The sequence below is a fragment of the Narcine bancroftii genome, chromosome 5, assembly GCF_036971445.1.
Source record: "Narcine bancroftii isolate sNarBan1 chromosome 5, sNarBan1.hap1, whole genome shotgun sequence".
Classification (NCBI taxonomy): domain Eukaryota; kingdom Metazoa; phylum Chordata; class Chondrichthyes; order Torpediniformes; family Narcinidae; genus Narcine; species Narcine bancroftii.
In genome coordinates, this window is record NC_091473.1 from 66,681,966 (window position 1) to 66,707,934 (window position 25,969).

The window sequence follows — 25,969 nt, forward strand, 5'->3', positions numbered from 1 at the left end:
ACTATCCTTATTCTAATATATCCTAATTTCAAAGTATCATCTTCTAAAAACATGACCTACGATATTCCAAATTTTGATCTCTTTAATTCAATAAATCAAATTCTGTGGCTTCTGGTTTATGTAGTTTTAATATGTTGATAAAATGGATAAACATTTTTCATAGCTTCGTATTAAGACTTTCATAATGATGAATAGTAAAGCATTTACTGTATGATAGATATAAAAGATATGTATAGATACTAGGTTAAAAACATACAAAGTTCAAAGAAAAATTTCTCATGCTCATGCTTCCTTCATATCTGGTTGAATAATGAGTTGTTAGTCTGGGGCGGGGTCATAACAACATAATACATATAGTCACTATGGTAACACTACAAACAATAGTTTTCTTAAAGAGACAGGCACAAAATTAACTAAGAATTAAAAACACAAGATTTTAACCTTTATAAGGATATAAAATAAATTTGGATAAAAGTGAGGTAATGCCATTGCAGAATTTTGATCATGAAAGATACCAAAAAGGTAGTAGATTTAAATGGAAAAAAGACAGAATTAAATACTTAGGAATAATGACAGATAATAATTCACAAAATTTATATAAGCTTAATTATACCCCTCTACTAGAAAAAAATAGAAAAAGATCTACAGAAATGGAAAGATCTGCCAATTACATTAGAAGGAAGAGTAAATTGTTGTGTACCTTTTGCTTCATATGGATACTGTCTGACCTGCTGAGTTTCTCCATCACATTTATGTATTGCACTTGACCCCAGCATCTGCAGACTTCCTTATTTAACTGAGAAAGAACTACTGGCAATGTAGAATTCAAATCTATAGCTATGGAACTTCAAGAGGTGTTTGAATGAAATATCAGGCTTGTTGACCAAAGCTGAAACCTCCTGGGATAAAATGGGCAATAGCAGAGTGATTATACAACTATATAAAGATAGAACCTGACACCTGAAGTGAACGGCTGTTTTTTTTAAACCAGGTTGTTAAACCAATATACATGAACAATTTGAAAATATCAAATATGCAATTTCAAAATATGTAAATGACACAAGACTGCATAATAATTAAGGAGGGAGTTAGAAACTTGTAAATCGAGACAGCCTAGTATAATGTGTGAACAGAAGGAAGACAAATTTCAACAATGATAAATGTCTGACTAAATGTTGTGGAAAGAAAAATAAGGCAAGACTGTTCATTAATGGTGCAATTTAATACTGCATAAAGACACCAATTTAGAAGTGTTTCTGCACAACATTTTGCAGGGGGTAGGAAAACTTAACAAAGCAGTTGATAAAGAATGTTGGTCACTGGGCTTTATAAACAGGCCGAGAGTTCCGTAACCGATAAAAAGATTGCACTGAGGTGGAAAGTTGTATTGGAATTGCACTTGAGGAATTTCATAGCAGCTTTGGGAAGAAATGGAAGATATCAAGAGAAATTGTTCAAGGAATGATTAATTGCACAGGGAAACTGGAGAATCTTTGGAACCAGAATTTTGAGCAGAAAATAAAGTGTATTGTTAGCAGTACAGCAGGACGTGAAGAGGAATCAAGTTATGGAGAGTTTAAAGAGCGTAAATAGAGGGGAACTATTTCCAGTGGCTAAAGGACCAGATTCCAGCTGTTACTACAGTAAGAGAAGACACAAGGAAAAACATTTGATGTAATAAGTGAAATGCTCTGCCAGAAGCTGGTTATACATTCAGAAGATAGGTGGACAACTAAAGAGAGAAAAAAAAATGAGGGAATACAAATAAAGTAAGAAAGTGAATCTGAATTTTGGAATGAGCTGATTAGTTCTTTAGGGCAAGTTGACGTGTTTCTATCCTGCATCATCATACTATTAACATAAAGCCAAAAGAGTTAATGTTTGGAGTTTGTGTTTCTGCTTCTATTGTCACATTTAGTCTGTAAATGATGATTAAACCACACTACAGAATGTGACTCTGTGTGTCCGACTGTAATAAATGCTATTAAGCAATATTTTTGGAAATGAAATCTTCACAGAATGCTAATCATTTGCAGAAAATGTGATCTTCTCACACGATCCCTTTTTTGGAAACATACAATGCATAAAAACTATCATAAAAAGGAGTCAAAGCAAAAAAAGATGGAGATAGCTGCAGTCATACTGAGAAAAAATGTTCAAAGATGATTCAATAAACTGACCAAGTTTTCAATTTCAGATCTTGCACAAAAGTCCAACTGTAGTTCTGTGGAATATAGTGAAAATGTCTAAGTACTCTGTATTCCATTATTCATAGAATATAGAACATTAAAACACAGTACAGGTCATTCAACCCACAATGTTGTGCTGACCTTTGTCAACCTATTCCACAATAATCTAATCCTTCCCTACCTAACTCCCATAACCCTCTATTTTTCTTAAATCCATGTGCCAATCGAAGATACAAATTTCCTGATTGTATAGCCTTCACCACCACTCAGAGTGGTCTGCTAAACCTTCCTCCACTCACCTTACACAGATGTCCTCTAGTATTTGTTATTGTTGCCCTGGGGATAAAGTGCTGGTTGTCCACTCTAACAAACCCCCTCATAATCTTGTGTTCCCAAATTAAGTCACCTTTTATCCTTCATTGCTCACAAGAGAAAAGCCTAGCTCTGAAAACCTTGCTTTAGAAGGCATGTTTTCCAATCCAGGCAGAATTTTTGTGAAAATCCTCTGCACCCTCTCAAAAGCATCTGTATCCTTCCTGTAATGAGGTGACCAGAACTGCATGCAATGCTCCACGTATGGTTTAACCAAAGCTTTATAGAGCTGCAACATTACCTCACATCATTTAAACTCAATCCCATGACTAATGTAGGCCAACACACCCATGCCTTCTTAATTTACACATCATTCTTGAAGGATAGATGAACCTGGACCTCAAGATCTCTCTCTGTTCTTCCAAACTGTTAAGAATCCTGCCACGTACTCTGCATTCAAGTTTGACGTTCCAAAGTGCATCACTTCACACTTATTTGGATTGAACTCCTTCTTCCTCTTCTCTGCCCAACTCTGTATCCTATCCACATCCAATTGTAACCAATGAAAATCTTCATCATTATCCACAACACTTCCAATCTTCGTGTTATCTGCAAATTTACACACCTACCCACCTACATCTATGGTGCAGGTACAGCTTACAAAGTGATGTATTGATACATTACACTTTCATACAAAATAGGGGAATTGAACTTATAGTCAAAGTTTTGAATTTATGTGGAGCTTCTCAGTTCATTTTCGGGAGAAATGACCGGAGGTAGTGAATGCAGCTTAGAACACAATGCCAACTTCTCTCTCCTCCATGGACACCACCTTCATCTCCAATGCCTTGAAAAGGCTGCCAACATACTGAAGGATTCATCATACCCTGGACACACTCTCTTCTCCCTCATCCCATTGCAGACAGCATGCACCAACAGGCTGAAAGACAAATTCTTCCCTGCAGCCTCCTGTATGAATCCTACAACCGCGTTCTCATGCTGTCCTTGTTCACTGCAAATTAATCTTCCTTTTCATTGCAATTCACTTCTCTGTACCAGGCTTTATGAATGTTGAGATAATCTGGGATTTTGTTTGCAGTGGAATCCTTCTCACTGCACAAGGTATTTTGTGACACATAACCAAACTTAAAGGTAAACTTACACAACATTTTACCATCTTTAATACTCATGCAGATCAGTAAAATTATAATGTTTTACCGGTCACTCTCCATGTTCCTCAATGATGGGAGTATCTGACGGAAGCTGGTGTTGCGGTCAAGTTTTGGCTGGCTCTTGGTTCGTTTGATAGAACCTTTTAACCTTTTACTGAAAAAACCCTGCAACGAAAGGAGAAGGAAACAATAGTTAGAGCTTCAAGCATATCAAAAGTAAACTGATCCATGAAAGATAAAATGAAGAGAGGAATGTATTAGCTGAGGGGTGTCCAAAGTAGTTGACATCGATCCCTGGGTGGGTCGATGAGGCTATCCAAGGGGTTGATGAATGCCTGGAGGTCAAAAGGGGTGGGGGTCGATAAAAGCCTGGGGGGGGGGGGGTCAATTGAACTTTTGGGGTCAAAAGCTGACATTTGTATAAAGAAATAAAAATACATAAAATACAACTTGCTGATACACATTTCTGATTTATATATAATTAATTTTTATTGTCTATATTTTATATTCTATTTACTGAAACATAATGATAATAATATTGTTATACTAATTTATTATTCGTTGGAATCACAAGACAATGGACTGTTGTAATACCTGTTTCCCAGGGGTGTAACTTACGGAAAATAGCACCTATGGCATGCCATGCATCAAAATAAACGGAAACAAGGAGGTCTTGTGAGAGTGGGCCTTGGTGGCTGCCATGTTGTATTTGGTTTTGGCCTTTAAATAAGTTGAGAGCAAACAGAAGGACAGAGGTGTGTGTTCTTTGCATGGTGTGGGTGGTGGGAGATATTCACGGGGGGAGGGAATATAGAACAAGTCTCGCAGGGCTTGGTGTGCACTTTCCCTCGATGATATATGTGGAAACTGCACGTCTACTAAATAAAAAATCTATTTATCTATTTATTTATTTAGTGCATGCCTGGGGGTCGATGAGGAATCAAGGATTCATGAAGGGGTTGATGGTCTAAAAGGTTGGGGGCCCCTATCTTAGCTGAGTAATTGTTAAAATATGAAAATAAACAATGATGCATTTGTTCTCAATAGAGAACATTCCCCGTTTGATCAAGCTTGAGGTCACAAACATTCATCAAACACCGGGCAACTCGTAGGAATGATACATTCAAATAAGCTGAATTATAAAAGGATAATTTTTTTTCCAATTGTCATTGCTTAAAATACTTCTCCAACAACCAAAAAATTATAAATAACTGTAACATTTTACAAAATAGCGAAAACCTAACAGAAACAGCCAATACTGAGAGTAATCCTGAGTCCAAGATAATGTCTAATTTATAAGGGGGTGGGGGAGTGGAGAAGAACTGGATTGTGGAAAGCTACAAAATTGTACTACTATCACCAGAACATCCTCCTGTGATGGTCTAAATGTAGATATCTGGGTTTTCTCACAGTGATCCTCATGTTCAAGGTTCATGCATATAGAGATGTATGTTATTGTTGAGGTTGAATTAAATGGGAAGGATCCTTTTTGTGTATGCAGTGAAAAGTGATAAAGCTGGTTGCAAGTGGGTTGTAGGGGATTTTCACCAACAGGTAAACAGCAGCTGGCCATGGTGCATGTCAGAGTGAGAAGTGTGTCCTTACAAGGCAACCATGGGGAAATTAACAATCTACATGGACAGCAAGGCAATCAGATACTTCTGGTTGCCATGGTAGCATCCATCATGTGGTTCAGTGTTTACCAACACTGGTGCAGAGACAAAAGCTCGAAACATGAGTTACATACCAGGATCATGAATGTCACTTCACTTTCCAAAAATCCCATATTCTAAAAATCTTCTCATTTATTCAGTAAAATCTTCAAGATTTCAAACACCCTGATCAAGCCTTTGTTAATCTTCTCTACTCCACTTACAACTGAATTATTTTGGTGAAGTTCCTCTCCATCCCCAACAGGAAATTGAATCTGTTCAATGAGATTCAGCTCATTGCTTACAGCCACAGTACTCTAGTTGGGTTCAAGCTATTGTATTATGCAAGTTCCGCATAATTAACTTGTTTGGTACATTTCTTATCAAGTCTAATTCATGACTGCAACTCCATTATATTGATAATAATCTCTTCTTACTCCTCTCACAAAAAATAATTACTTCATTTTTTTTTATATTTTATTTCATCCATCCTGTGCTTGCCTGTATCACCAGTTCTCTGCACTTAAGGCCAGTGAGTATTCCCTTAATCTTCTATTACATTGCTAAGATTGGAGTTATCTGCAAACTTTGAAATTATGGCCTCCATGCTGCAGTAATTTACATTAGAATAATCAGTGATCCCCTCTTCAACAATGGACCCTCTCCCTTGGAGAGAAGTCCAGGTGGACACCAATTCACAACCAACTTCAGTTTACTAGCAAAACCAGGAAAAGGAAGTGGATAACAATGTTGGCACAAAACTCACAGTCTACCAGTGTTGTGTGTGTGGGAGGATCCCTGCCTATTGCTGGTGGTCACGTGACCTCTCTGCCTGAAACTCATTCGGAAGTCACACCACCTGTCAGTACATGGTGTACACTTCAAGTTACGAAGTTATAGACAATGTTACAAACTATCAGTAGAATGCTAGTTAAGATTGGGCTCAGACCACTGGTTAGTGTGCACCTTGCCATTGGCTGGCTCAAATCATTCAGTGTCCTTATTGGCTAGAGCCCTGTATTTAGCACCAACACAGAGGAAACTTGCTCTCTCTGTCTTGTGGTGCTACCCCCAAACACCACTCCATGCCAGGTCACTGCTGCAGATGTCACTTGGAAGGGTCACAGGTAAAGTGCACTCTGCTGAAGCTGATCTGTGGTATTGCTATAGCTCAAATTGCAATTGCAGGCAGTAGAGCTGCTACTCTCAACTGATCAGGGGTCCAAGGGTGTGCAAATACCATGTGGGTACAGTGGTACCAGATCCACCTGACATTATTCAGGGTCAGGGAGGATGTGCATAACCCTTGCTTATATGGTGCAAATGACTGCGTTGCCTGGGTAAATTAATAGCTGCACTGTCTAACGATTTTTCCTGTTTGTCTCCCATTACGATAAGTTTCTTGCTCCCTTATAAATGGTGCGTGTATGTTCCCATGCTCCCTTATAAATTGTCTCCCTTATTAATTGCTGTGTTAATAAAGTTATGCTTGATTGCAAACCCTTGTGTCCAGACTCATCTTTTATTGAACCCACTGAACCTGACACTTTCTCAACAAACCAGGCAGTAATTTTCCCTGTCCTGCTTCATGCCTCTGAGAATTGAAATGCAAAAGCAGGCATCTCAAGAGACTGGAGAGATACCATGACATCCTTCACATCCACTGGAAGGTGAAGCAAAGAAGGGTGAGCAACAAGGGCCTGAGTTACACTTTATCTTAATCTGGAATGAACTCACGGAGAAAACCATAGGTGGGCAGAATTTCAACATTCAAACGATATTTGGACAGATCTGTAGATAGGAAGAGTTCAGAAGGAGCTGGTCCAAATTAAGGTAAACAGGGCTGGTCCAAAATGCCAAGCAGGTTAGTGTGGAGGAATTGGGCTGAAGGGCCTGTCCTGTGCTGACTCTATGATTCTCCCCTCAGTTGGCTCCATCAGGGAGCCATATCACAAGAATACACACCAGCCTCTTGAAACAAGCACTCTTCCAAGTTCGATTTGGATAAATAGGAGCAGCAGTCAGCCATTCAGTTCCTCAAGTATGCCATGCATTCGAGATGACCATGGGTGATCCAAGACTCCACAACTCTGCTCTCCTGCTCTTCATGCAGGCACTGACAGGCAAACATTATGATCAGTAGACGTGAAGTTGACTCCCATCACAGAACCAGGGAATTTAAATTCAAATACTAAAATAAAGCTAAAATATAGATTTATCCGTTTTTAATTTTTTTTATTATATTATATATTGCATTATGATAATAATCCAATTATTATGAATATGATATTGGTGATGAGTCAACAGACAGGAGGAAGATTGAAAACTTGGCTGAACTATCTCTCATTCAATGCTGATGGTGGACTTTAGGAAACCAGATGTGTACAATCCAATGATCATTGGATGATGAGAGGTGGAGAGGGTGAGCAAATTTAAATTCCTGTGAGTCACTATCTCAGAGGTTCCTTTCCTGGACCCAATACACTAATGTCATCATGGAGAAAGCAGGTCAGCACCTCTACTTCTTCAAGAGTTTGTGGAGGTTCAGTATGATATCGCAAACCTTGGCAAACTTCTACAGAAAGTGTGGTGACCGACTGCATCAAGGCCTGGTATGGGAACATGATAACCTCTTAGCGAAAAGCCCTGCAAAAGGTAGTTGATATAGCGCAATATATCATAGGCAAAACTTTCCACACCATTTAGAAATTCACATGGAGAGCAGCAGCAACAATCATCAAGGACACATCTGTATAATTGCCACAAGTCTCATGCCACCAGGTTCATGAACAGTTGCTACCCCCTACACCATCAAACACCAAAACAATAGACTCAATCAGAGACTCATTTAAGGACCATTACTTTTCACATTATTTATTACTGAATATTATTATTGAATTTTTTTTACAGTATGGCACAATTTCTCCAAACCACCCCTAATGAAAGAATGCCTTTTCTTCAACAGGGGAATCAAAATATTTCACAATATTTGAGATATGGTCTTTCTCGTGGCTTGTATAATTGCAGAAAATCTTTCCCTACTTCTGTACTGCAATCCCCTTAAAAAGTGGGTCAACAGTGCATTCACCTTCTTGTCAACTGTGACTGTAGAGTGCCAGATGTCAGTATTTCATGCACAAGAAATCCCAAATCCTGTGTTCTGCAGCTCTGCCATTTTTCACCATTGAATTATTCTTGTATACTTCCTTTCAAAACAAACTTCACATTTTCCAACTTTTGTCATATCTTTGCCCAATCATTTCAGCCATCAGCACCTCTCTGTAATCTGAGTCCTCACAACTCACCTTTCCACCTATTTTTGTGTGTTTACAAAATTGGCCATTGTCCATCTGCTTTCATCTTCCAAATAATTGATAGACATTACAAACAGTTTTGTTCCAAGTGAAAATCCCTGCACTCCTTTACAGGTTACAAAGTGGCAACCTGAAAATACTCCCCTGATCCCAACTCGCTGATTCCTGACTGTGAGCTCATTCTCTTTCCAAACTTAGGTCAACCTCCAACACCACCATCTGCTTTTCTTGTTACAAGATGGGATTACCAGGGAGGCAAAAGAGGGTTCAGAAATGTTCTCAAAAATTTAATGAAAAAATACAACCTTCATTGACACCTGAGAATCAATGAGACACAGCTGCTCAAAGTGCAGAATAATTACTCAGAATGGCATGGAGAATCTCTGGTCCCTGAAATGGAAGACCAGTGTACATTTAGGAAAGAGGACACCATCTCCCAAACCACCCAACCTCTAAACTTGTAATGCCACAGTGCCCATCTCAGTCACTTCAGAACCCACAGAACTTCTGCAATGGCAAGCCAATCCTCAACTCAAGAAATAGGAAACTGAAAAGCATCATTTGTTGATGACTGGGGTGGCACAATTAGAATAGAGGTTAGCGCGATTCTATTACCGCACCAGCGACCCAGGTTCAAATCTGCTGCTCTCTGTAAGGAGTTTGCACGTTTTCCCCATGTCCATGTGGGTTTTCTCCGGGTGCTCCAGTTTCCTCCCACCCTCCAAATTTAGCACTGTGGGCTGGAAGGGCCCATTACTGTGCTGTATCTCCAAATTAAATGAAAAAAATTAAATTTTGTATGACATAATGACTCAAGAAATATACAGGGAAGCCAGACTTTTTGTGACTGAGTGACACAACCATCTTGGTTTGAGAATTCCAAAGATTTATCAGGTTCAAGGTAGAGAAATGTCTTGATCTCACTCCTGAATGCTTGACTCTGTATTTTGAGATGGTGACCTCCGGTTCAAGACAAACCAGCCAAGGAAAATGTTATCTCTGCAACTGGGACTCAGCAGATCAGGCAGCATCTGTGGAGACAAAGGCTCCGTCAATGTTCTGGGTCGAGACTAAGTCTTGATGAAGGGTCCCAACCCAAAATGTTCAAAACCGAAGCTTTGATTAACCATTATCTCTGAGGATGCTGCGTGTCCTGCTGAGTCCCTCCAGCTCATCACTGTTTGGTCATTGACTCCAGCATCTCCATCTTGTGCACTTCCTTCTCCCTACACCTGTCCGGTCAAGCTCTGGAAGAATTTTATATGCTTCAATCAGATCACCTCTCATTTGTCTAAAAAAGCAAAATATTTCAACAACAATTGGGTCTACAGCAGTAGTTCTCATCTTTTATTTTCCCACTCACACACCACTTTAAGTAATCCCATACTAATCGCAGAGCACTTATGGCATAGGGATTACTTAAGGTAGTTTGTGAGTGGAAAGGAAAATTGTGAAAACCACTGATCTAGGTCTTTCATAGCACCAGCAATGTTTAATATCTCAATGTTTTTAAAAAAAACTCTTCTTTTTTTATATTTTCTCTCAGTGTGGTGATTTACCTTTCTCCGTATTATAATCTAACTGCAGAACCACAGTTCAGCCCCAGGACCTGCTAGACGGGTCGCCGCACCTTCAGGAACCAATGATGTCATCACTAGTGCTGTGGCCAATTGCAGTGGCAGATAAAGCCACAGGACCAGCTGTGAATCTATGAACTGGCACAGACTGCATGACCGGAGATAATGGACTCTGTCCCACTTCATCCGCAGGACTTTATCCAAAAGGAAGGAGTGAATGTGGTGGAACACAGTAATGCAGGTGGGGACCTCACTGGACTGCTCAGGCTGGCCCGCCTCCGACCTGGTAACTCCTCCCCATAGTTTCCCAATAAAGACTGAGAGCCCTAGTCTCCTCCCTCAATTCCAGCCTTGGATCCAGGCCAGAAGCATGTAGTTATATGCTGGATGTTTCAGGACATTAAAGCCTTTGATCATGTGCTTCATGTCTGCATGAGATTATTGATTGTGGTACAGTGGCCTTGGTTTGGCAGTGCTTGAGGCGATGGACAGACAATATCAGTGTGGGAATGATGTATGAAATTAAAATTGTTGTCACTGGGAGGTCCCCTTTATTGCAATAGACAGAGCAAAAGTGCTCAATGAAACAATCTCCCAGTCTGTGTCCGATTTCCCTGGTCTCCCTGATGTAGAGGAGGTTACAATTGTAAGACTCAGGGGAAGTGTTGCTTCATTTGGAAGTGCATTAAGTGTGGAACAGTGCATTCTGTTACCTGACCACAAGTGATGGCTGTCAATGTAATAGATGGGCAAGCAGAAATATTGTTGATAAATTAATTTACATGTAGAGGTTTTCTGGACTAGATTACTTGATGGGGGGAGGGGGAGTGGGGAGGGAGGGAGGGGTCGATAATGGTGAAACGTTTGGTGCCGTTTTCTCATAGCTCAAGCCCAGACTGGTGAGTCTTTCATCACAGAGTAATCCCCACATCCTGGGAATCAACCAGGAACCTTTTGCCACACTCCCTCCATGGCAAGCACAGTGTTCTCATTTTTGTTACCTCAAAATATCATTCCAGTGATCAACCCACATTCCAACCTGACCATTGGTGCTACCCGTATGGAAATTGCCTATTTCCCCAAGACCACACGTGAATTCAGCAAGTAACTAGTCCCAGATCATTCATCGACAGCCAATAGCAGCTAACTACAAAGAGGCAAGAGGCTCCTGCCAGCACTTTGAGTAAGAATGGATGGCAGCAATCAAAACATAGTTGAGAATCAAACAATGTTTCTTTCCTATTGTTCTATGTGAAAAAAGGAGTTTGTACATTCTCCCCGTGACCTGCATGGGCTTTCTCCAGTTTCCTCCCAGCCTCCAAAAATGTATGGGGGCTTTCTCCGTTAATTAGGTGTAATTGGGCTCCACAGGTTTCATGGGGGAAGGTATCCTGAAAATTTAGAAAATAATTAATATACAACAAAATTTGAGCAATAGGTGCTGGTGTCTTCCAATACACTGCAAAACAGGTTTGTTCACCCAAATGGATGGCGTGGTGAGAACTATACAAGATATTATTTGAATCTAGCTGAGGTAACTAATTGCAATACCAAAAGGCTTGTATTCATAATTCAAATGCCCATAAAAGAATCACGTCATCCTTGTGAGACAATAAATTCTTATAACTGTCTAATTTAAATAAAGAAGTGGTTAAGCCTGAATAATAGATCTTATTAAAAATTATATTCAAGTCTGCACAATCTGAACTCTCTGAACTTACACCATTAGTGTAATGGAGGCCAACGAGAGGAAAAGTTGTTATACACTTCAACAAAAAGCACATTCTGTGTTTAATGCAAACTGACCCTGTATCAAGTGTTTGCAGCTTGAACAGCTTCAACTCAGAGTCCCACTCCAGAATATAGGATCTTCTGATCATGGTCAATGGTTAAGGGAAGTAGAGTGTGACTTCATTACAGGCAAGTCAGAGGCCCAGGAAGGCTGGAATGCAGATGCTTCAGCCTTGAAATTGTCCAGATATTGCGAGGTGTTTCAGCTTGTTGCAGAGAGTGGAGGCTGCAAGGGAGATGAGCTAACTGATTAAGATGCTGTGGAGTAGGGTGCCAATCAAGGAATGAACACTGTTCTCTACAGTAAAAACCTTGAAGACTTTAATGATTACCTGGTCTCAGGGCATGGAGTATCCACTCTGGTCTGGGAAGAAGCCAGAACCATAATATGTGCAGAGAGTAATGTTTACATTCAGGAAGAACCTGGCATTGAATTTCAAATGTCAGAATCTGTATGTTATTACCCGAGAAATCAATATGCATTTTAAAGGCCTGAAGTAGGTTGTGTTTCATGCAACTCATGGACTCGGGAAATGTTGGAGCTGCACATTGGCCAAAATAACACCTGTGAAGACTTGTGGCTACTCCAGCCAAAGACACCATTTAAAGTTCAACGTAAACTAAGAGATACAGGAACTAATTATAGACACAAAGAATTCTTGGATCGGAAATTCCATCCAAGCCTCAAGGGGAAAACAAAGCTCTGCAGCTCCCAGAAGGCCAAGATTTTCTCTTTCAGACAATAAACAACTTGTACAAAATAGATTGTTCAGATGAACTGGCAGCTGTTTTATTTTCAGATAGGTGGTATGTAGTATTTTTAAAGAACAAAAGACAATATATATTTCATGTTCAAATTTGGCAGTTATTTGTATTTCTATTTCGATGTGCTTTCGCTCATTTTAACTTCAATTACTTCAATCATTTATTTCTCTGTAATGCTTTTTTATAGCCTCTGCAGAGCAGAGAATCTCAAAAACATCAGAACTCCTCCAGTTTTGTGCACTGGCCAATCTGAGACAGGTCTTTTTTCTCTCTCAAAACCTTGAAAGGTGTTTCAGAAACTGGGTTTCTTAATTTGGCTAGTGAAGTTCCAACCACTGTTGAAGCTACTGTTCAAGGAATGCAGGGTGGTTTTGGTCAGCAGGACAAACCCCTCCTCATTCGGACTGTATTAATGCTGCTGAAGGGAGAACCCACCAGCAGGCAGGCAGACCAGGCATGGATAAGGCTGCTAACATTTTGCTCAATTGGTCATTTTTGTTCAAGTGTTGAGACAGATTGTGAAAAAAAGAGGACTTACACTAGTTTGTGACTTTATGGAAAAAAGCAATTCTTGATTAAGGACAAAATAAGTTCATGGTAAAACTCACTTTGTGGAAAGCAAAAACACAAAAACGATGGATGAACTAGCAGCATTCATGTAAAGATATGTAACCAATGTTTCGGGCCTGAGCCCTCTATCAAGCATCCATCTTTATTAAAGATTACTGGCTTTGCAATGTGATGACTGGTTTTTCATTCTTAAGCTGTTCTGATCTCACCCCTTTTCAGACTTAATGATGGAAAACACATTTTCAGTCACTGAAAACCTTTTTTTTGCAACACCCAACATCAAGGCAGCATGGTTAGCACAGCAGTTATTACTACGCTGTTACATCGCCAGCGACCCAGCTTCAAATAAGGCACTGCCTGCAAGTTGTTTGTACATTCTCCCCACGAGCTGTGTGGGTTTTCCCTGGGTACTCTAGTTTTCTCTCATGCTCCAAACACGTACGGGGTTGGTCACATGGGTGTATTTGGGAAGCATGGTCTCAAGGGCCATAAGGATCTGTTACCACACTTTATCTCAAAATTAATATTAAGTCAGTTAGCCAATTCAAGATGCATTTCTGGAAAACCATGAAGTCTTTCTGAAAATGATGGGCTTGGCTAATTTGTTTACTGCCACATCAACATCATAGTTACCAGGACAATGACACATTGCTGGTTCAACGTTCCAGTAATGGGTTCAATTCTGATCCCCGGTACTGTCTTTGTGGAGTTCTCCCTGTTATTACGCAAGTCTCTTCCCACATTAGCACAGCTGACATTCCTGATTTAAATTTTGAATTACGAGACTGGCAGGCAGATTTCTAGTCAACTGAGGGATTAAACTTAGGCAATTCATTAGGTTTGGATTTTTTAAAAAGACTATCATCAATAATGGTGAGTGTGAAAGTGTTGGACTGTTTTTCTTAGAGGGACAATACAGTGTTTAAAAGATATTTAGACATGGTACATGGATAGGAAAGATTGGCAGACAAGCAGGATAACGTAGGCCATAGGACTTGTTTCCTTGTTGTATAACCCAAGCTGGTGGCTGGAACCAGCTTAGATTTCACCCTGATCACTGATAATGTCTGCGTGAAATTTACACAATCTACCTGTGATTGCATGTGGTTTCCTCCCACATCCCAAGACCTGCAGGTCAATAGATAAATTGGCCACTGTAAATTGTTCCCTGTCTGGCAGTTGTTAGAAGGGAATGATTGAGAGAACAAAACTGGAGTTGGTGCACATGGATGGTTGGAATCAATTGGCTGAGGTCCTGCAAGCACTAATCCACAATGATTGATCACCTCTCAGAAAGGTGCATCACCAGTTATCGGGATGCATATGATAAAAAGACAAAGTACCAGGTGAAAAGGATCAATCACCTATCGTCCCCTAGACAGAAAGAATAATTAATAGCACATTTTTCCTGCTGTCCTGATTCATGCAGAATGAAAAAAAAGAGACGAAGCAGCTATCTATCCAGTTAGTTTGAACTGGCAAAGAGAACACTATATTCCCATTGTTATTGATGAAAAGCTGAATAACTATTCAGATCATTCACAACAATATATATTTCTACTTTGCTTGATCTTTAACTCAGCATATTTATGAGGATGTTTCTGGGACTTGAGGAACTGTATTACAGGGAAAGGTTAAACAGGTTCAAACTTTATTTCCTGTAGCGTAGAAGAATGAGGGGAGATTTGATGGAGCTATGCAGAATTTTGAAGGGTATAGGCAGAGTAAATGCAAGCAGACATTTTCCACTGAGGTTAGGTGAAACCAGAACTCGAGGACCTGGGTTAAAGATGAAATGTTTAAAAGGGAACATTTGGGGAGACTTCTTAATGCAGAGTGGTAAAAAGGTGGAATGAGGTGCCAGCTGAAGTGGTGAATGCGGGCTAGATTTTGACTTTGAAGAGAATTTGGACAGGTACATGGATGGGAAGGGTACTGAAGGCTATGGTCTGGGATTAGGCAGAATAATAGTTGAGCACAGACCAGATGGGCTGAAGGGCCTATTCCTGTGCTGTAGTCCTCTAATGGTTCTGGCTAAAAATTATCTAGTTATAATTGAATTTCTCTTTCTCCAATCTATTATTAAAAATAAATTTCAGAAATGCATGACAGGATTTTTAATCAATTTTTCCTCTGCTAAAACATTTTCTTTTCCTTGATAGCTTGGTAGGCACTGACTTTATGGTAGTACTAAAGCAGAAATAAACCAGCATATACAACCTTGGTCTGCTGTGATGGCAGCAACTGAAAGCAAGCAGAGCTCATGGCAGTAAAGAGAAGAAGGACAAAAAGGAGAAGGGTCAGACATTATGCATGTTGTTGGAGGAGGAAAAGTAGAGAAATAAATGAGAAAATATTGTGAATTATTTTACTTGTGACCTTATGAAATAAATAATCTGCCCAAATTGACTGACGATGCAATATTGCTTTGTCTCGAATGTTACAGAGCAAAGGGGTAAATGATAAAATTGGGGGCTTTGACAAACAAAATGGGGTTGGGGGGGAGGTGACAGGGGAAATAGCATAAAAAATAAAATATCAGGGGAAACAAAAAAATTTACATACATTAGAACTTTTCCTGAAGACATTTTTCAAATATACCAGTAGTTATACATATTCTATAACTCTGCATCGTCTTTGACCTTGTTAACCATACACACCAGGAAAACAGAAGCAAAAACTGCAAAATCAGAAAATAAGAATTGTGCAGGTTGTTTTTTTATATAAAATTAGGCAATTAATTTAAAATAATTGTGGTTAATGTTTAAAATTGTAATATTACTCTCCAATTGTTGTCAGTGGTGCTTGATTCTTCTGGTAAAATAATTATCGGATTGAATTAGATTCAGGTCTGTTCAATGAAATCATTGCTTTTCTTCTCATCATTTAGAGTGACAGCACAATATACCCTTTTACAAACAAAGTCTTTGCTTTTACAGATGAAAATAAAAACAATTGTGATGGGCACTTACATTGGCCTGCATTGTAACGTACACCTGCTGCAACATATATATCCAAAGTACACAAAACCATGTATTGATTTGCTGGAATATCAGGTTACATCGCAGCTACCATCCTGGCATCAAACCAGACTGCTTTATTAATTCATAATTCTTTCATTATTGATGGAAAGGAATATAATATAGTAAAATACACTGCAGCTACAAATTGCGCCAGATTGAGAAATAGTGCTATGATTGTCAATCATTAACACAAGCGCCCATTGCAGTATCAGGATTGAATGAGAAATTCAAAGTTGTATACCACTTGAGAAAATTATTTAAAATTTAAGAGATAAATATTATATATTTTGGAAGATATGGAGACATTATTTACAAAATATGGGTGTTAATATTTAAAATGAAGCTCTGACATTCCCTTCTCCTTAAAGTAATAGGCACCCCTCTTGAGGGTCTTTTGTCCTGTTCTTTCTCTTTTTCTTTTCTGTAGGGGGATAGAGGGGGGAGAGAGGGTGGTATATGGGGGGGGGGCTTTTATATAATTTTTTCTTTTTTAGAAAAGTACATGTATTTGTATTGTTTTGAATTATCTTTAATTATGTGTTTAATTGTGTAGTTTTAAACTAATAAATTTTTTTTAAAAAGAATTGAATGAGAAATAACTATAAAGATACAGCAAAAATGTTAGAAAGTGTAATAACATAACAATCAGTTGGAACGTCTGAAAGAAAATAGCCATTTTGGACAAAGTTAGATCCCCCAATCCCCTCCCAACAAGCAGCAATGTGGTCAATCATGTAAACCAGTTTTGTGATTTTGGTTGAGGGATGACTATTATTCTGGTGAAAGGGAAGACATTCCCTGTTCATCAAACACACAGAAGGGGTCCTTTACATCCAGCTGAGATGAAAAACCAAGTTATAGCATTGAATGGTCAGGATGGTATCACTGGAAGAACAACCATTTGGTGCATCACTGAAGTATCAGACAGGGAGGGACCTGTGTTCATGTAGCAAAACAAACAACAGATTACTAAGTCACAGGATAATATGGTTGCCACTGAGTCACAGGAAACCATCACACAGGTAGCCAAAGGAGCAAAAATGAAATATTTGAACAACAAATCTGTAAACACTTGAAGGCTGCTTACTGAGATAATCTCATGAAAATGGAGCTGTCCTCTTTATTAAATTAACCCTCTTGGATGAAACCACAGTGCCGTCAACTGGAATTCACTGACTGTATATAGTTTAGATGGCTGGCTCCTCCTTGGCTCCACCCTCACCTACCCAATATAAACCTTGGTTTTCCTGCCTTACCTCAGATTCACCTGAGGACTATTGGTTCTACCAGCCATTGATTGTAAGCTATTAAAAGCACGTTTCTGCTCCTCACAAGTCTCTCTGAGTGCAATCAGTTGCATTACAATTTTAATAACAACTTTTGAAGCAGGATGGAAGCCCTATTGAAACCAGGCATGCTTCAGGTTGACTCTCTGTCTCTAGAGGCCCCAGAGGAATTCACCTACTGGCTGGAGTGCTTCCAGTCTTACCTGATGGCCACGCAAGACATCTTCAACTCCAATAGTCTCCAAAGATCTGCATTTCTCTCTTGAGTCAGACCCAAGGGGTTCGCTGTCATCAGCGACTGTGCTACATACGAGACTGCCACAGAAGGCTTGAAGGCCCGCTACATTAGGCCTCAGAACAATGTGCTGGCGAGACACTGGCTCTCTCAACATCAGCAACGCCCAGGTGAGTTGCCGGGCAATTATGTCCTTGAACTGTGGGCCCCGACTAGGAAATGCCACTACAAAGTGGATACAGCCCTGGTGAGAGAGGAAGAATAAATATGGGACACCCTCATGACAGGAATGAGGTAAAGGTACGTGAGGCAGTGACTGCTAGAGTTGGGGAAGATGGCCAGCACCCTGGAGTTTTCGCAAGCACTCGAGCAGGCCCAACTAGGTGCTGACGACCTCATGAGCTAAAGCGGCACCTTTTCGGAAGACCAGATCAGTGGGGCGCCAGCGAACCTCACAGCCCAAGCGTCAACTGGTGCAGCCGCGGATGCTACTTCAGTGGACAGGCACAGCACACCTGCGCCCGATGTCTCACGAAGGACGCGGTAAGCAGGGCATTGGGTGAAGATCTGCAGGGCCAAGGAGAACCCAAAGAGGGTGACCGCGTATGCGACCCCCAAATCAGCGTCCATCCCGTACCTGAGTCCTGGAGTGGTGGCCCCGGCTTCTCCATGCTGTTTGCCATTGACATCTTATTGAGCCTCGTGGCGAGACCTGCCACCAGAGTGAAGCATCACAGGAATCAATGGGGGCCACCTTGCCACACCTTATGGTCGACACCACCTAGTCCTCTCTCGGATCAAGATGGAAGGCGGCCATATTGCTGCGCCTCATGGTTAACACCATCTTGTCTAACCACGGATCAAGATGATAGAGTCGACATCAACATGAGGGGCAACATGATTTCTGGAGCACTGGATTTGGCTGTCCTGGATCAGGCAAGACCTCACCAATTGAATAACTTAACGACAGAGGTGAGGGTAAAGGGACACTTGACTGACTGTTTGGTTGACACTGGCTCCACTGAGGGCTTTATAAACTCTGCGACTACTCTGCAGAACGACTTAAAAGTGTATCTGACGGACTATCGTATTTACCTAGCATCACACTTGAACTCTGTGACTATCCAGGGGTATTGTATAGTACATCTAACTATAAGAGGGGAGAAATTTTGTAAGTTCTGATTGTATGTCTGAAGGATTTGTGTGCTCTTGAGCTGTGTCCCCTTAAAACGTGACCATGGAGTACTCCGGCCCACTTCCTCCAATCACAGAACGGTACGGAATGGAGTGTCCCAAAAGCTTCACGTCTCATGCAGTGATCACCCCTCCACTGTTTATGAACCTAACCTCAATTGCAAGCCAATAGCCACAAAGAGCAGGCAATACAGTGCGGGGCATCGGGAATTTATTAGAACCGAGACACAGTGGCTGCTCAAAGAAAACATAATTGAGCCGAGCAACAGCTCAAGGAGAGCTCAGGTGGTAGTCATGAAAGGGGAAAAAAAGTCTAGGCTAGTGATTGACTATAGGCAAACAATGAATTGCTTCACACTCATGGACCCATAACCCCTCCCTCGAATTTCGGACGTGGTGAACAAAATTGCGCAGTACCAGGACTATTCGAGCTGCATACCATCATTTACCGATCCATTCCAAGGATCATCCCTACACAGCATTTGAGGCAGACGGACAGCTTTATCAGTTCCAGATGGTCCCTTTTGGTATTACAAACGGGGTCTTGATGAACAACATGGTTGACGAATATGGGTTAAAGGCCACCTTCCCTTATCTCAAAGACGTCACCATTTGTAACACTATCTGGAAGACCATGACGTCAACCTCCAGAAGTTTCTCCACACCGCCAAATCCATGAATCTCACGTACAAGTTCATGTTCTGGACTAAACATTTGCCTATTCTGGGCTATGTGGTGGAGGATGGCGTCATTGATCCTGACCCCGATCGAATGCACCCCTTGTTAGACCTCCAGATCCCAAAGACAATGAAGTCTTTAAGGAGATGCCTGGGTTTCTTCCCTTACTATGCCCAGTAGGTCCGTTACTACGTGGATAAAGTCCACCCCCCTCTTAAAGTTCACCTCCTTCCCACTACATTAGGAGCTATATCACAAAGGCCACCATGTATGCAGTGGACGAGAATGCACCATTCCAGGTAGAGAGAGATGCCTCTGACATAGCTCTGGCCACTACCCTTAACCAGGCGGGCAGGCCGGTTGCATTTTTTCCCCGCACCCTACAAGGCCACAAGCTTCAGAACCCATCTGTGGAGAAAGAGGCCCAAGCCAATGTAGAGGCTGTCAGGCACTAGAAGCAGAAAATTTACACTGCTCACTGACCAGTGAGCATTCATGTTCAATAACATAAAAAGAGGTAAAATAAAGAATGACAAGATTGCAAGGTGGTAGATCAAACTCTCCACCTATAATTAAGATATAGCTTACAGGCCACGTATACTCAATGAGCCTCCAGATGCTCTGTCACGAGGAAGCTATGCCTTTGCACACACCAGCCAGTTGTGGTGACTGCAAGATGAGCTTTGCCAGCTGGGCATCACTTGCATGGCTCATTTCGTCAAGGCACGCAACCTGCTCTACACCATTGAGTACATCAGGGAAATGACCAGGTCCTGCCAGGTCTGCGCTGAGTGCAAACCGCACTTCTACTGCCCCAACAAAGTGCACCCGATAAAGGCATCCCGCCCCTTCGAATGACTCAGTGTTGATTTCTAAGGTCACCTCCCTTCCACCAATGGAGTCAGCTACATCGACAAGTATTCATGTTTTTCGTTTGCCATCCCCTGCCCAGACATGACCACCACCAGGGTCATCAGGGCCTTGCACTCTTTTTTCACCTTATCCATAGCAACTGGGGCTCATCATTTATGAGTGAAGAGCTACGCCATTACCTGCTCATAAAAGGTATTGCCTCAGGCAGGACAACTAGCTGCAATCCCCAGGAGAATGGATAATGCGACAATAGGAAAATGAGACAGTATGGAAGGCAGTGAAATTGGCTCTCCAGTCTAAAGGCCTTCCAGACACACGCTGGCAAGAAGTCCTACCCATGGTGCTTTAATTCTCTGCACTGCGACCAATGCAACTCCTCACAAGCCAATGTTCATTTTCCAGAGGAAATCTACATCCGGGACCACCCTCCTGGCTTAGTTAATGGAACTGGGGCCAGTCCTGCTGAGAAAGCATGTGAGGAGGAGCAACACAGACCCACTGATCGAGAAGGTGCATCTGATGCGCGCCAACCCAATGTATACCTATGTAGCAAACCCTGATGGCGGAGAGGACACTGTCTCAATCAGAGACCTAGCACCTGCCAGGACTCAGGATCCAATGCCTCAAATAAGCCAGAAACTACCAAGAACCCCACCCAGGGTTCCAGATGACACAGCTCGAGAAGTGGGTCAATCCACTCCACAACCAGAGCCAGAGCCCTCAAGACCCAGTAATTCAGCAACACAGAGGGTCCAGGAAGTTCAGGAAGCCCAAAGTCCTCCAGTTCTGAGGTGCTCAACCAGAATAACTAGACTTCCTGACAGACTCAACTTGCAAATATTTGTAAACTATTAGATTTTTTTTAATGCATGGTCTCTGTTTTTCACCCACAAGTTCTCTTCTGAAGGAAGGGGTGAATGCAGTGAACTGGAATTCACTGTCTATGTATTGTTCAGATGGCTGGCTCCTCCCTTGGCTCCATCCTCACCTGTCCCAATATAAACCTTGGGTTTCTCGCCTTACCTCACATTCACCTGAGGACTACTGTATATACTGGCCATTGATTATAAACTATTAAAAGCGTGTTTGTACTCCTCTCAATCTCTGAGTGCAATCAGTTGCTTTACAAACTGTGCACTGTATGTACTGCAGAAGGAGAATGCAGCTTGAGAATTAAATTTCGCCATTCCATCCCTATTACTTATCTGTAAACTTTGCAAAAAAAACTCCTGCCCTTCTCATGCAATGAATGTGAAACTCTGGAATCATCAAATAATTGTCACCTCAAGCTGTGATGCTGCACAATGAAAGATCGTGAAATGCAGGAGAAAGAGCAAGGTCTTCCATTTCTATCCAATAAAGGTAGGGTACTTGGCAGGTCAGGTGCCATCAGTGAGGAAAGAAACAAGAGTTGATGCTCTGTGTCCAAGAACCCTTCTTCAGAAATGGAAAAATGAGAAGGCAAGTATACAGCAATTTGCAGGGAGAGGAGTAAAGTTCAAGGAACTGTCAGTGATGAGAAGCAGACCAGAAGTGTCAAGGCAACAATGAGATCAAAACGAGTAGTTGGATACAGAAAAGAAAAGCAAGGCAATTGAAACAAATAAAAAGGAACAGCCATATCAGAGAATAAAAAAGCTTTCCTGAAATTGTTTGATTTATTATTTCACTGCGGGAAGAAACAAAGAATCCTCTCTGCTACAAAAGTCCTTTTCTGCATATCCAGAAAAAAAAATGCAATGCAGTTTCTTAGAGTTTTCTTTGGACATTAGGTCCCTCCAGATCAAGGGGAGAAGACTGTATGCATCAGATGCAACATAGGAGAAAAGAAGAAGCCTGAGCGATTCACCACATGACCCAGAGGGGCTGCTTTACTTATGGACAGCAGGAAGGGAGAAATAAAAGGTCAGGCATATAATCACCGATGGCAATGCCATGACACACAGAGTGGGTGGAAATTGGGCCATGGAGAAAACAATTCCATCAGAAAGAGAGGGGAAGGGTGAAGATGATGTGGAATATGATCCTTTGAATGTGGATGCTGCTGGAATGAAGGAACACTGTCTTTGTCTTGGCAGGATGGAAAGTGTGAGAGAAGAGAAAACAGAAGATAGACTGCTGGGAAGTCATTCAACGATGAACAAGGAAGACATCCTTTGGCCCATGGTCTGTGCCAGCCGCAATGCCAATTCAAACTGCACGATGCCAGCAGTCTCCTTTCTCTCCACTGACTAAACATCGCCTCTATCCCTCTATTTCCAGCCTGTTCATTTGCTGATTGTAATGACATAAACTTTGCAATCATATCCATTTCCATCACCTTCCCCAGCACCATGTGTGGTTACCAACCACCTTGTTTAAACTTCCCCACTCTCATGTTAAACCCTTGCTCTTTCATATCTGACATTTCCACCCTTGGAGAATAATTCCGCTGATCTACCGTTATAGTGCCTCTTGTAATATTAGAAACTTAGAACTGGTTTCCCCACAGCTTCCAAGTTTGTCCAACCTCTCCTTATTGCTCAAATTGAGCAGGCATGTTAAACTGGAAAAATAAGCAAGACAAGGTCCTGATTCACAGGGATGATTAGGGCTTGAAACATGCAGATTCTGAAGGAACATGACATGATAAGATGAATTTGTTTATGGGGAGAAGTAAGAGAGATTCTGTTAACAGTGTAAGACTTGTCTTTCACTGAGAATTTGTTCATTTTTAGAGTTATAGCCATGTGTAGATTAGGAAATAAGTGCGGATTCTTTAATGATATGAGAAGTGAGCAAGTTCTTGGGATTTCTCAGACTGGAATGGCGACTGATACCCAGGACATGAGACTCTCCAGGCTAGCTGCCATAAACCGGAGTCTCTGACGAGCCAAAGGTTGTGAGACTTGCTGTTTCTTAATTGCTATACTGTATCTTGGACTCTTTCTCCCTTGTTGATCCAAATCTTCGAAAACCTACTTATCTTATCTTGCTACAACATCCTGTGAACCTCATCTGCACTCCTTCCAAAGACTCCACATCCTTCATGTTATGCACCAAACAGAATTGTACACAATACTTATAATCAAACAAGAAAGTCTGCAGATGCTGTGAGTCTGTTCAATACACAATTTTTTTGGTTTAATATTTTGTTAAATGCACAAAGGTACTGGAGAACCTCAACAGGTCACACAGCGCTTTCCATGTAGCAAAATAACCAATGTTTCAGGCCTGAGCCTTTCGTCAAAGTATAAGCAAAAAGCAAGCAGGTTCTTGAAAGCAGGGGGAGGAGCACAAACTCATGTGCGAGGTCACAGACGGACATGGGTGGGAGAGCAGCAGGAAAAAAAAGCTGGGAAGTAATGGGGGTGGGGTCAGCTCTCTAAATGGAGATGGCAGGGAAGGGGGGAAAGGAGACAGAGGAGTAGGGAAAGAGACCTAATGGAAGCCGGAGCAGTTGATGTGAATGCCATCTATTTGGAGAGTGCCTGGATGGAACATCAGGTGTTGTTCCTCCAATTTGCAGGATGCTTCGGTTTGGCAGTACACAAGCCCATGGACAGATATGTTAATGAGGGAATAGGGCATGAAATTGAAATGGACAGATAACAGGACAGGTCAAATTTATTGAAGGTATTCACAAAATGTCTGCAACCAGTCTCTCTGATGTAGAGGAGGCCACAAGAGGAGCACCAGATGCAATAGATGACACCTGAAGATTCACAAGTGTTTGGGGCCCCAAATGGTGGTGAGTGAGGAGGAGTGGGTGCAAGTGTAGAATATATGAGGCCACAGGGGTAGATACCAAAAGGACAATTAGTGGAAAGTGATGAGAGAATGAGGGAATCACAAACGGGGCAGTCCCTGCGGAAGGCGGAGAGGGAGGTGATGGGAAGATGTGACTGGTGGTGGGATCATGTGGAGGATAATATGTTGAATGCAAAAGTTGGGAGGGTGGTTGGTGAGGAAAGTGGAATCCTATTCTTATTGTGTTGAGGGACAGAAGGGGCCAGGGCAGACATACAAGAAGTAGAGGAGATGCGGGTAAAGTCTGAGTTGATAGTAGTAGAAGAGAAGAAACATTTTTTGAAGAAGGAGGACATCTCGGATAATGCTGGAAACAGAAGCAAAAGAGAAATTGAGAGAAAGGAAAAGAATCCTTGCAGGCGACAGAATGTAGTCGAGGTAGTTCTGGGAATCAGTGGGTTTGTCGAAAATGTCTGTTGAGAGTTTATATCCTGAGATGGAGACAGAGAGATCAAGTAAGGGGAGAGTGTTTGAAGTCAGCATGAAAGTTAGCAGCATGGTGGAACTTATCGTGGGTGCATGATACAGCACAAATATAGTCATAAATGTAATAGAGGAAGAGTTGAGGAGACTTGCGATGTAGGCTATGCACCACATAAGACAACAAAAAAGCAGGCATAGCTGGAAACCATGGTATCCCTTTGATTTGGAGAAAGTGGGATGAGTCAGAGGAGAATTTCTGCTAGCCGGTGGAGCATGGTGTTAGAGGGGAACTGGCTGGTTCTGTTGTTGAGAAAGAAAAGAAGGGTTTTGAGACCTTTGTTATGGGGATGGAAGTCTAAAGAGATTGTATACCCACAGAATGAGACAGTTGAATTCAGGGAATTGGAAGTTATTAAAGTGATGGAGGGCATGTGGGGTATCACAGATGAAGGTTAGGAGCAACTGAATCAGGGGACAAAATGGAGTCAAGATAAGATGACACCAGTTTGGTGGGGCAGGAGCACATGGAAACAATGGGTTTACTGGGACAACTGGGTTTGTGGATCTTGGGCTCAATACTCCAAATGTGGCCTCACCAAAGTTTTAAACAGTTGCAAAATGATGAATATCTATTGAGGCTTTATCCACAATGCCCCACTTGATAAAGACACACATGCCATTTCTGCCTGTTTCTCCACTCTCGACACTTGTGTTACCCCTTTTAGGGAGTAGTGGACTTGCATTCCAAACTATCTCTGTACGTCAATGCTCCTAACTATCCTGCCATTTACTGCATTTTTTCCTCCTGCATTAGACTTTCCAAAGTGTATCATCCCACACTTGCCCAGATTAAATTCCTTCTGCCATGTCTTTGCCCCATCTCCAAATGGGATGTATCCACTGACAACTCCAACAATCTTCATGCCATCTGCAAACTTACTACTCAGTCCACCTGCATTTCATCCAAGTGATTTATATACATCATAAACAACAGAGGTCTCAGCACTGATCCTCATCACAGACCTTCAGTCAGAATAACACCCCTTCACTATCACCCTTTTTTTTTCTATGCCAAGCCAAATTTGAATCCATGTGGTTCCAATTTAGTGGCATTTTCCCTGGAATG

At 41.4% G+C, this 25,969-nt stretch overlaps 1 protein-coding gene across 10 annotated transcripts in view; it reads right to left on the bottom strand.

The window, feature by feature from the left end:
- Positions 1–25,969, bottom strand: part of rasal2 (RAS protein activator like 2) — a 512,219-nt gene that overhangs the window by 141,241 nt on the left and 345,009 nt on the right. For all 10 annotated transcript variants that reach the window (XM_069937683.1, XM_069937680.1, XM_069937678.1 and 7 more), the window contains one exon: positions 3,720–3,838. In XM_069937683.1, coding sequence (XP_069793784.1) covers positions 3,720–3,838 — 119 coding nt within the window. The remainder of the gene's footprint in view (positions 1–3,719; positions 3,839–25,969) is intronic.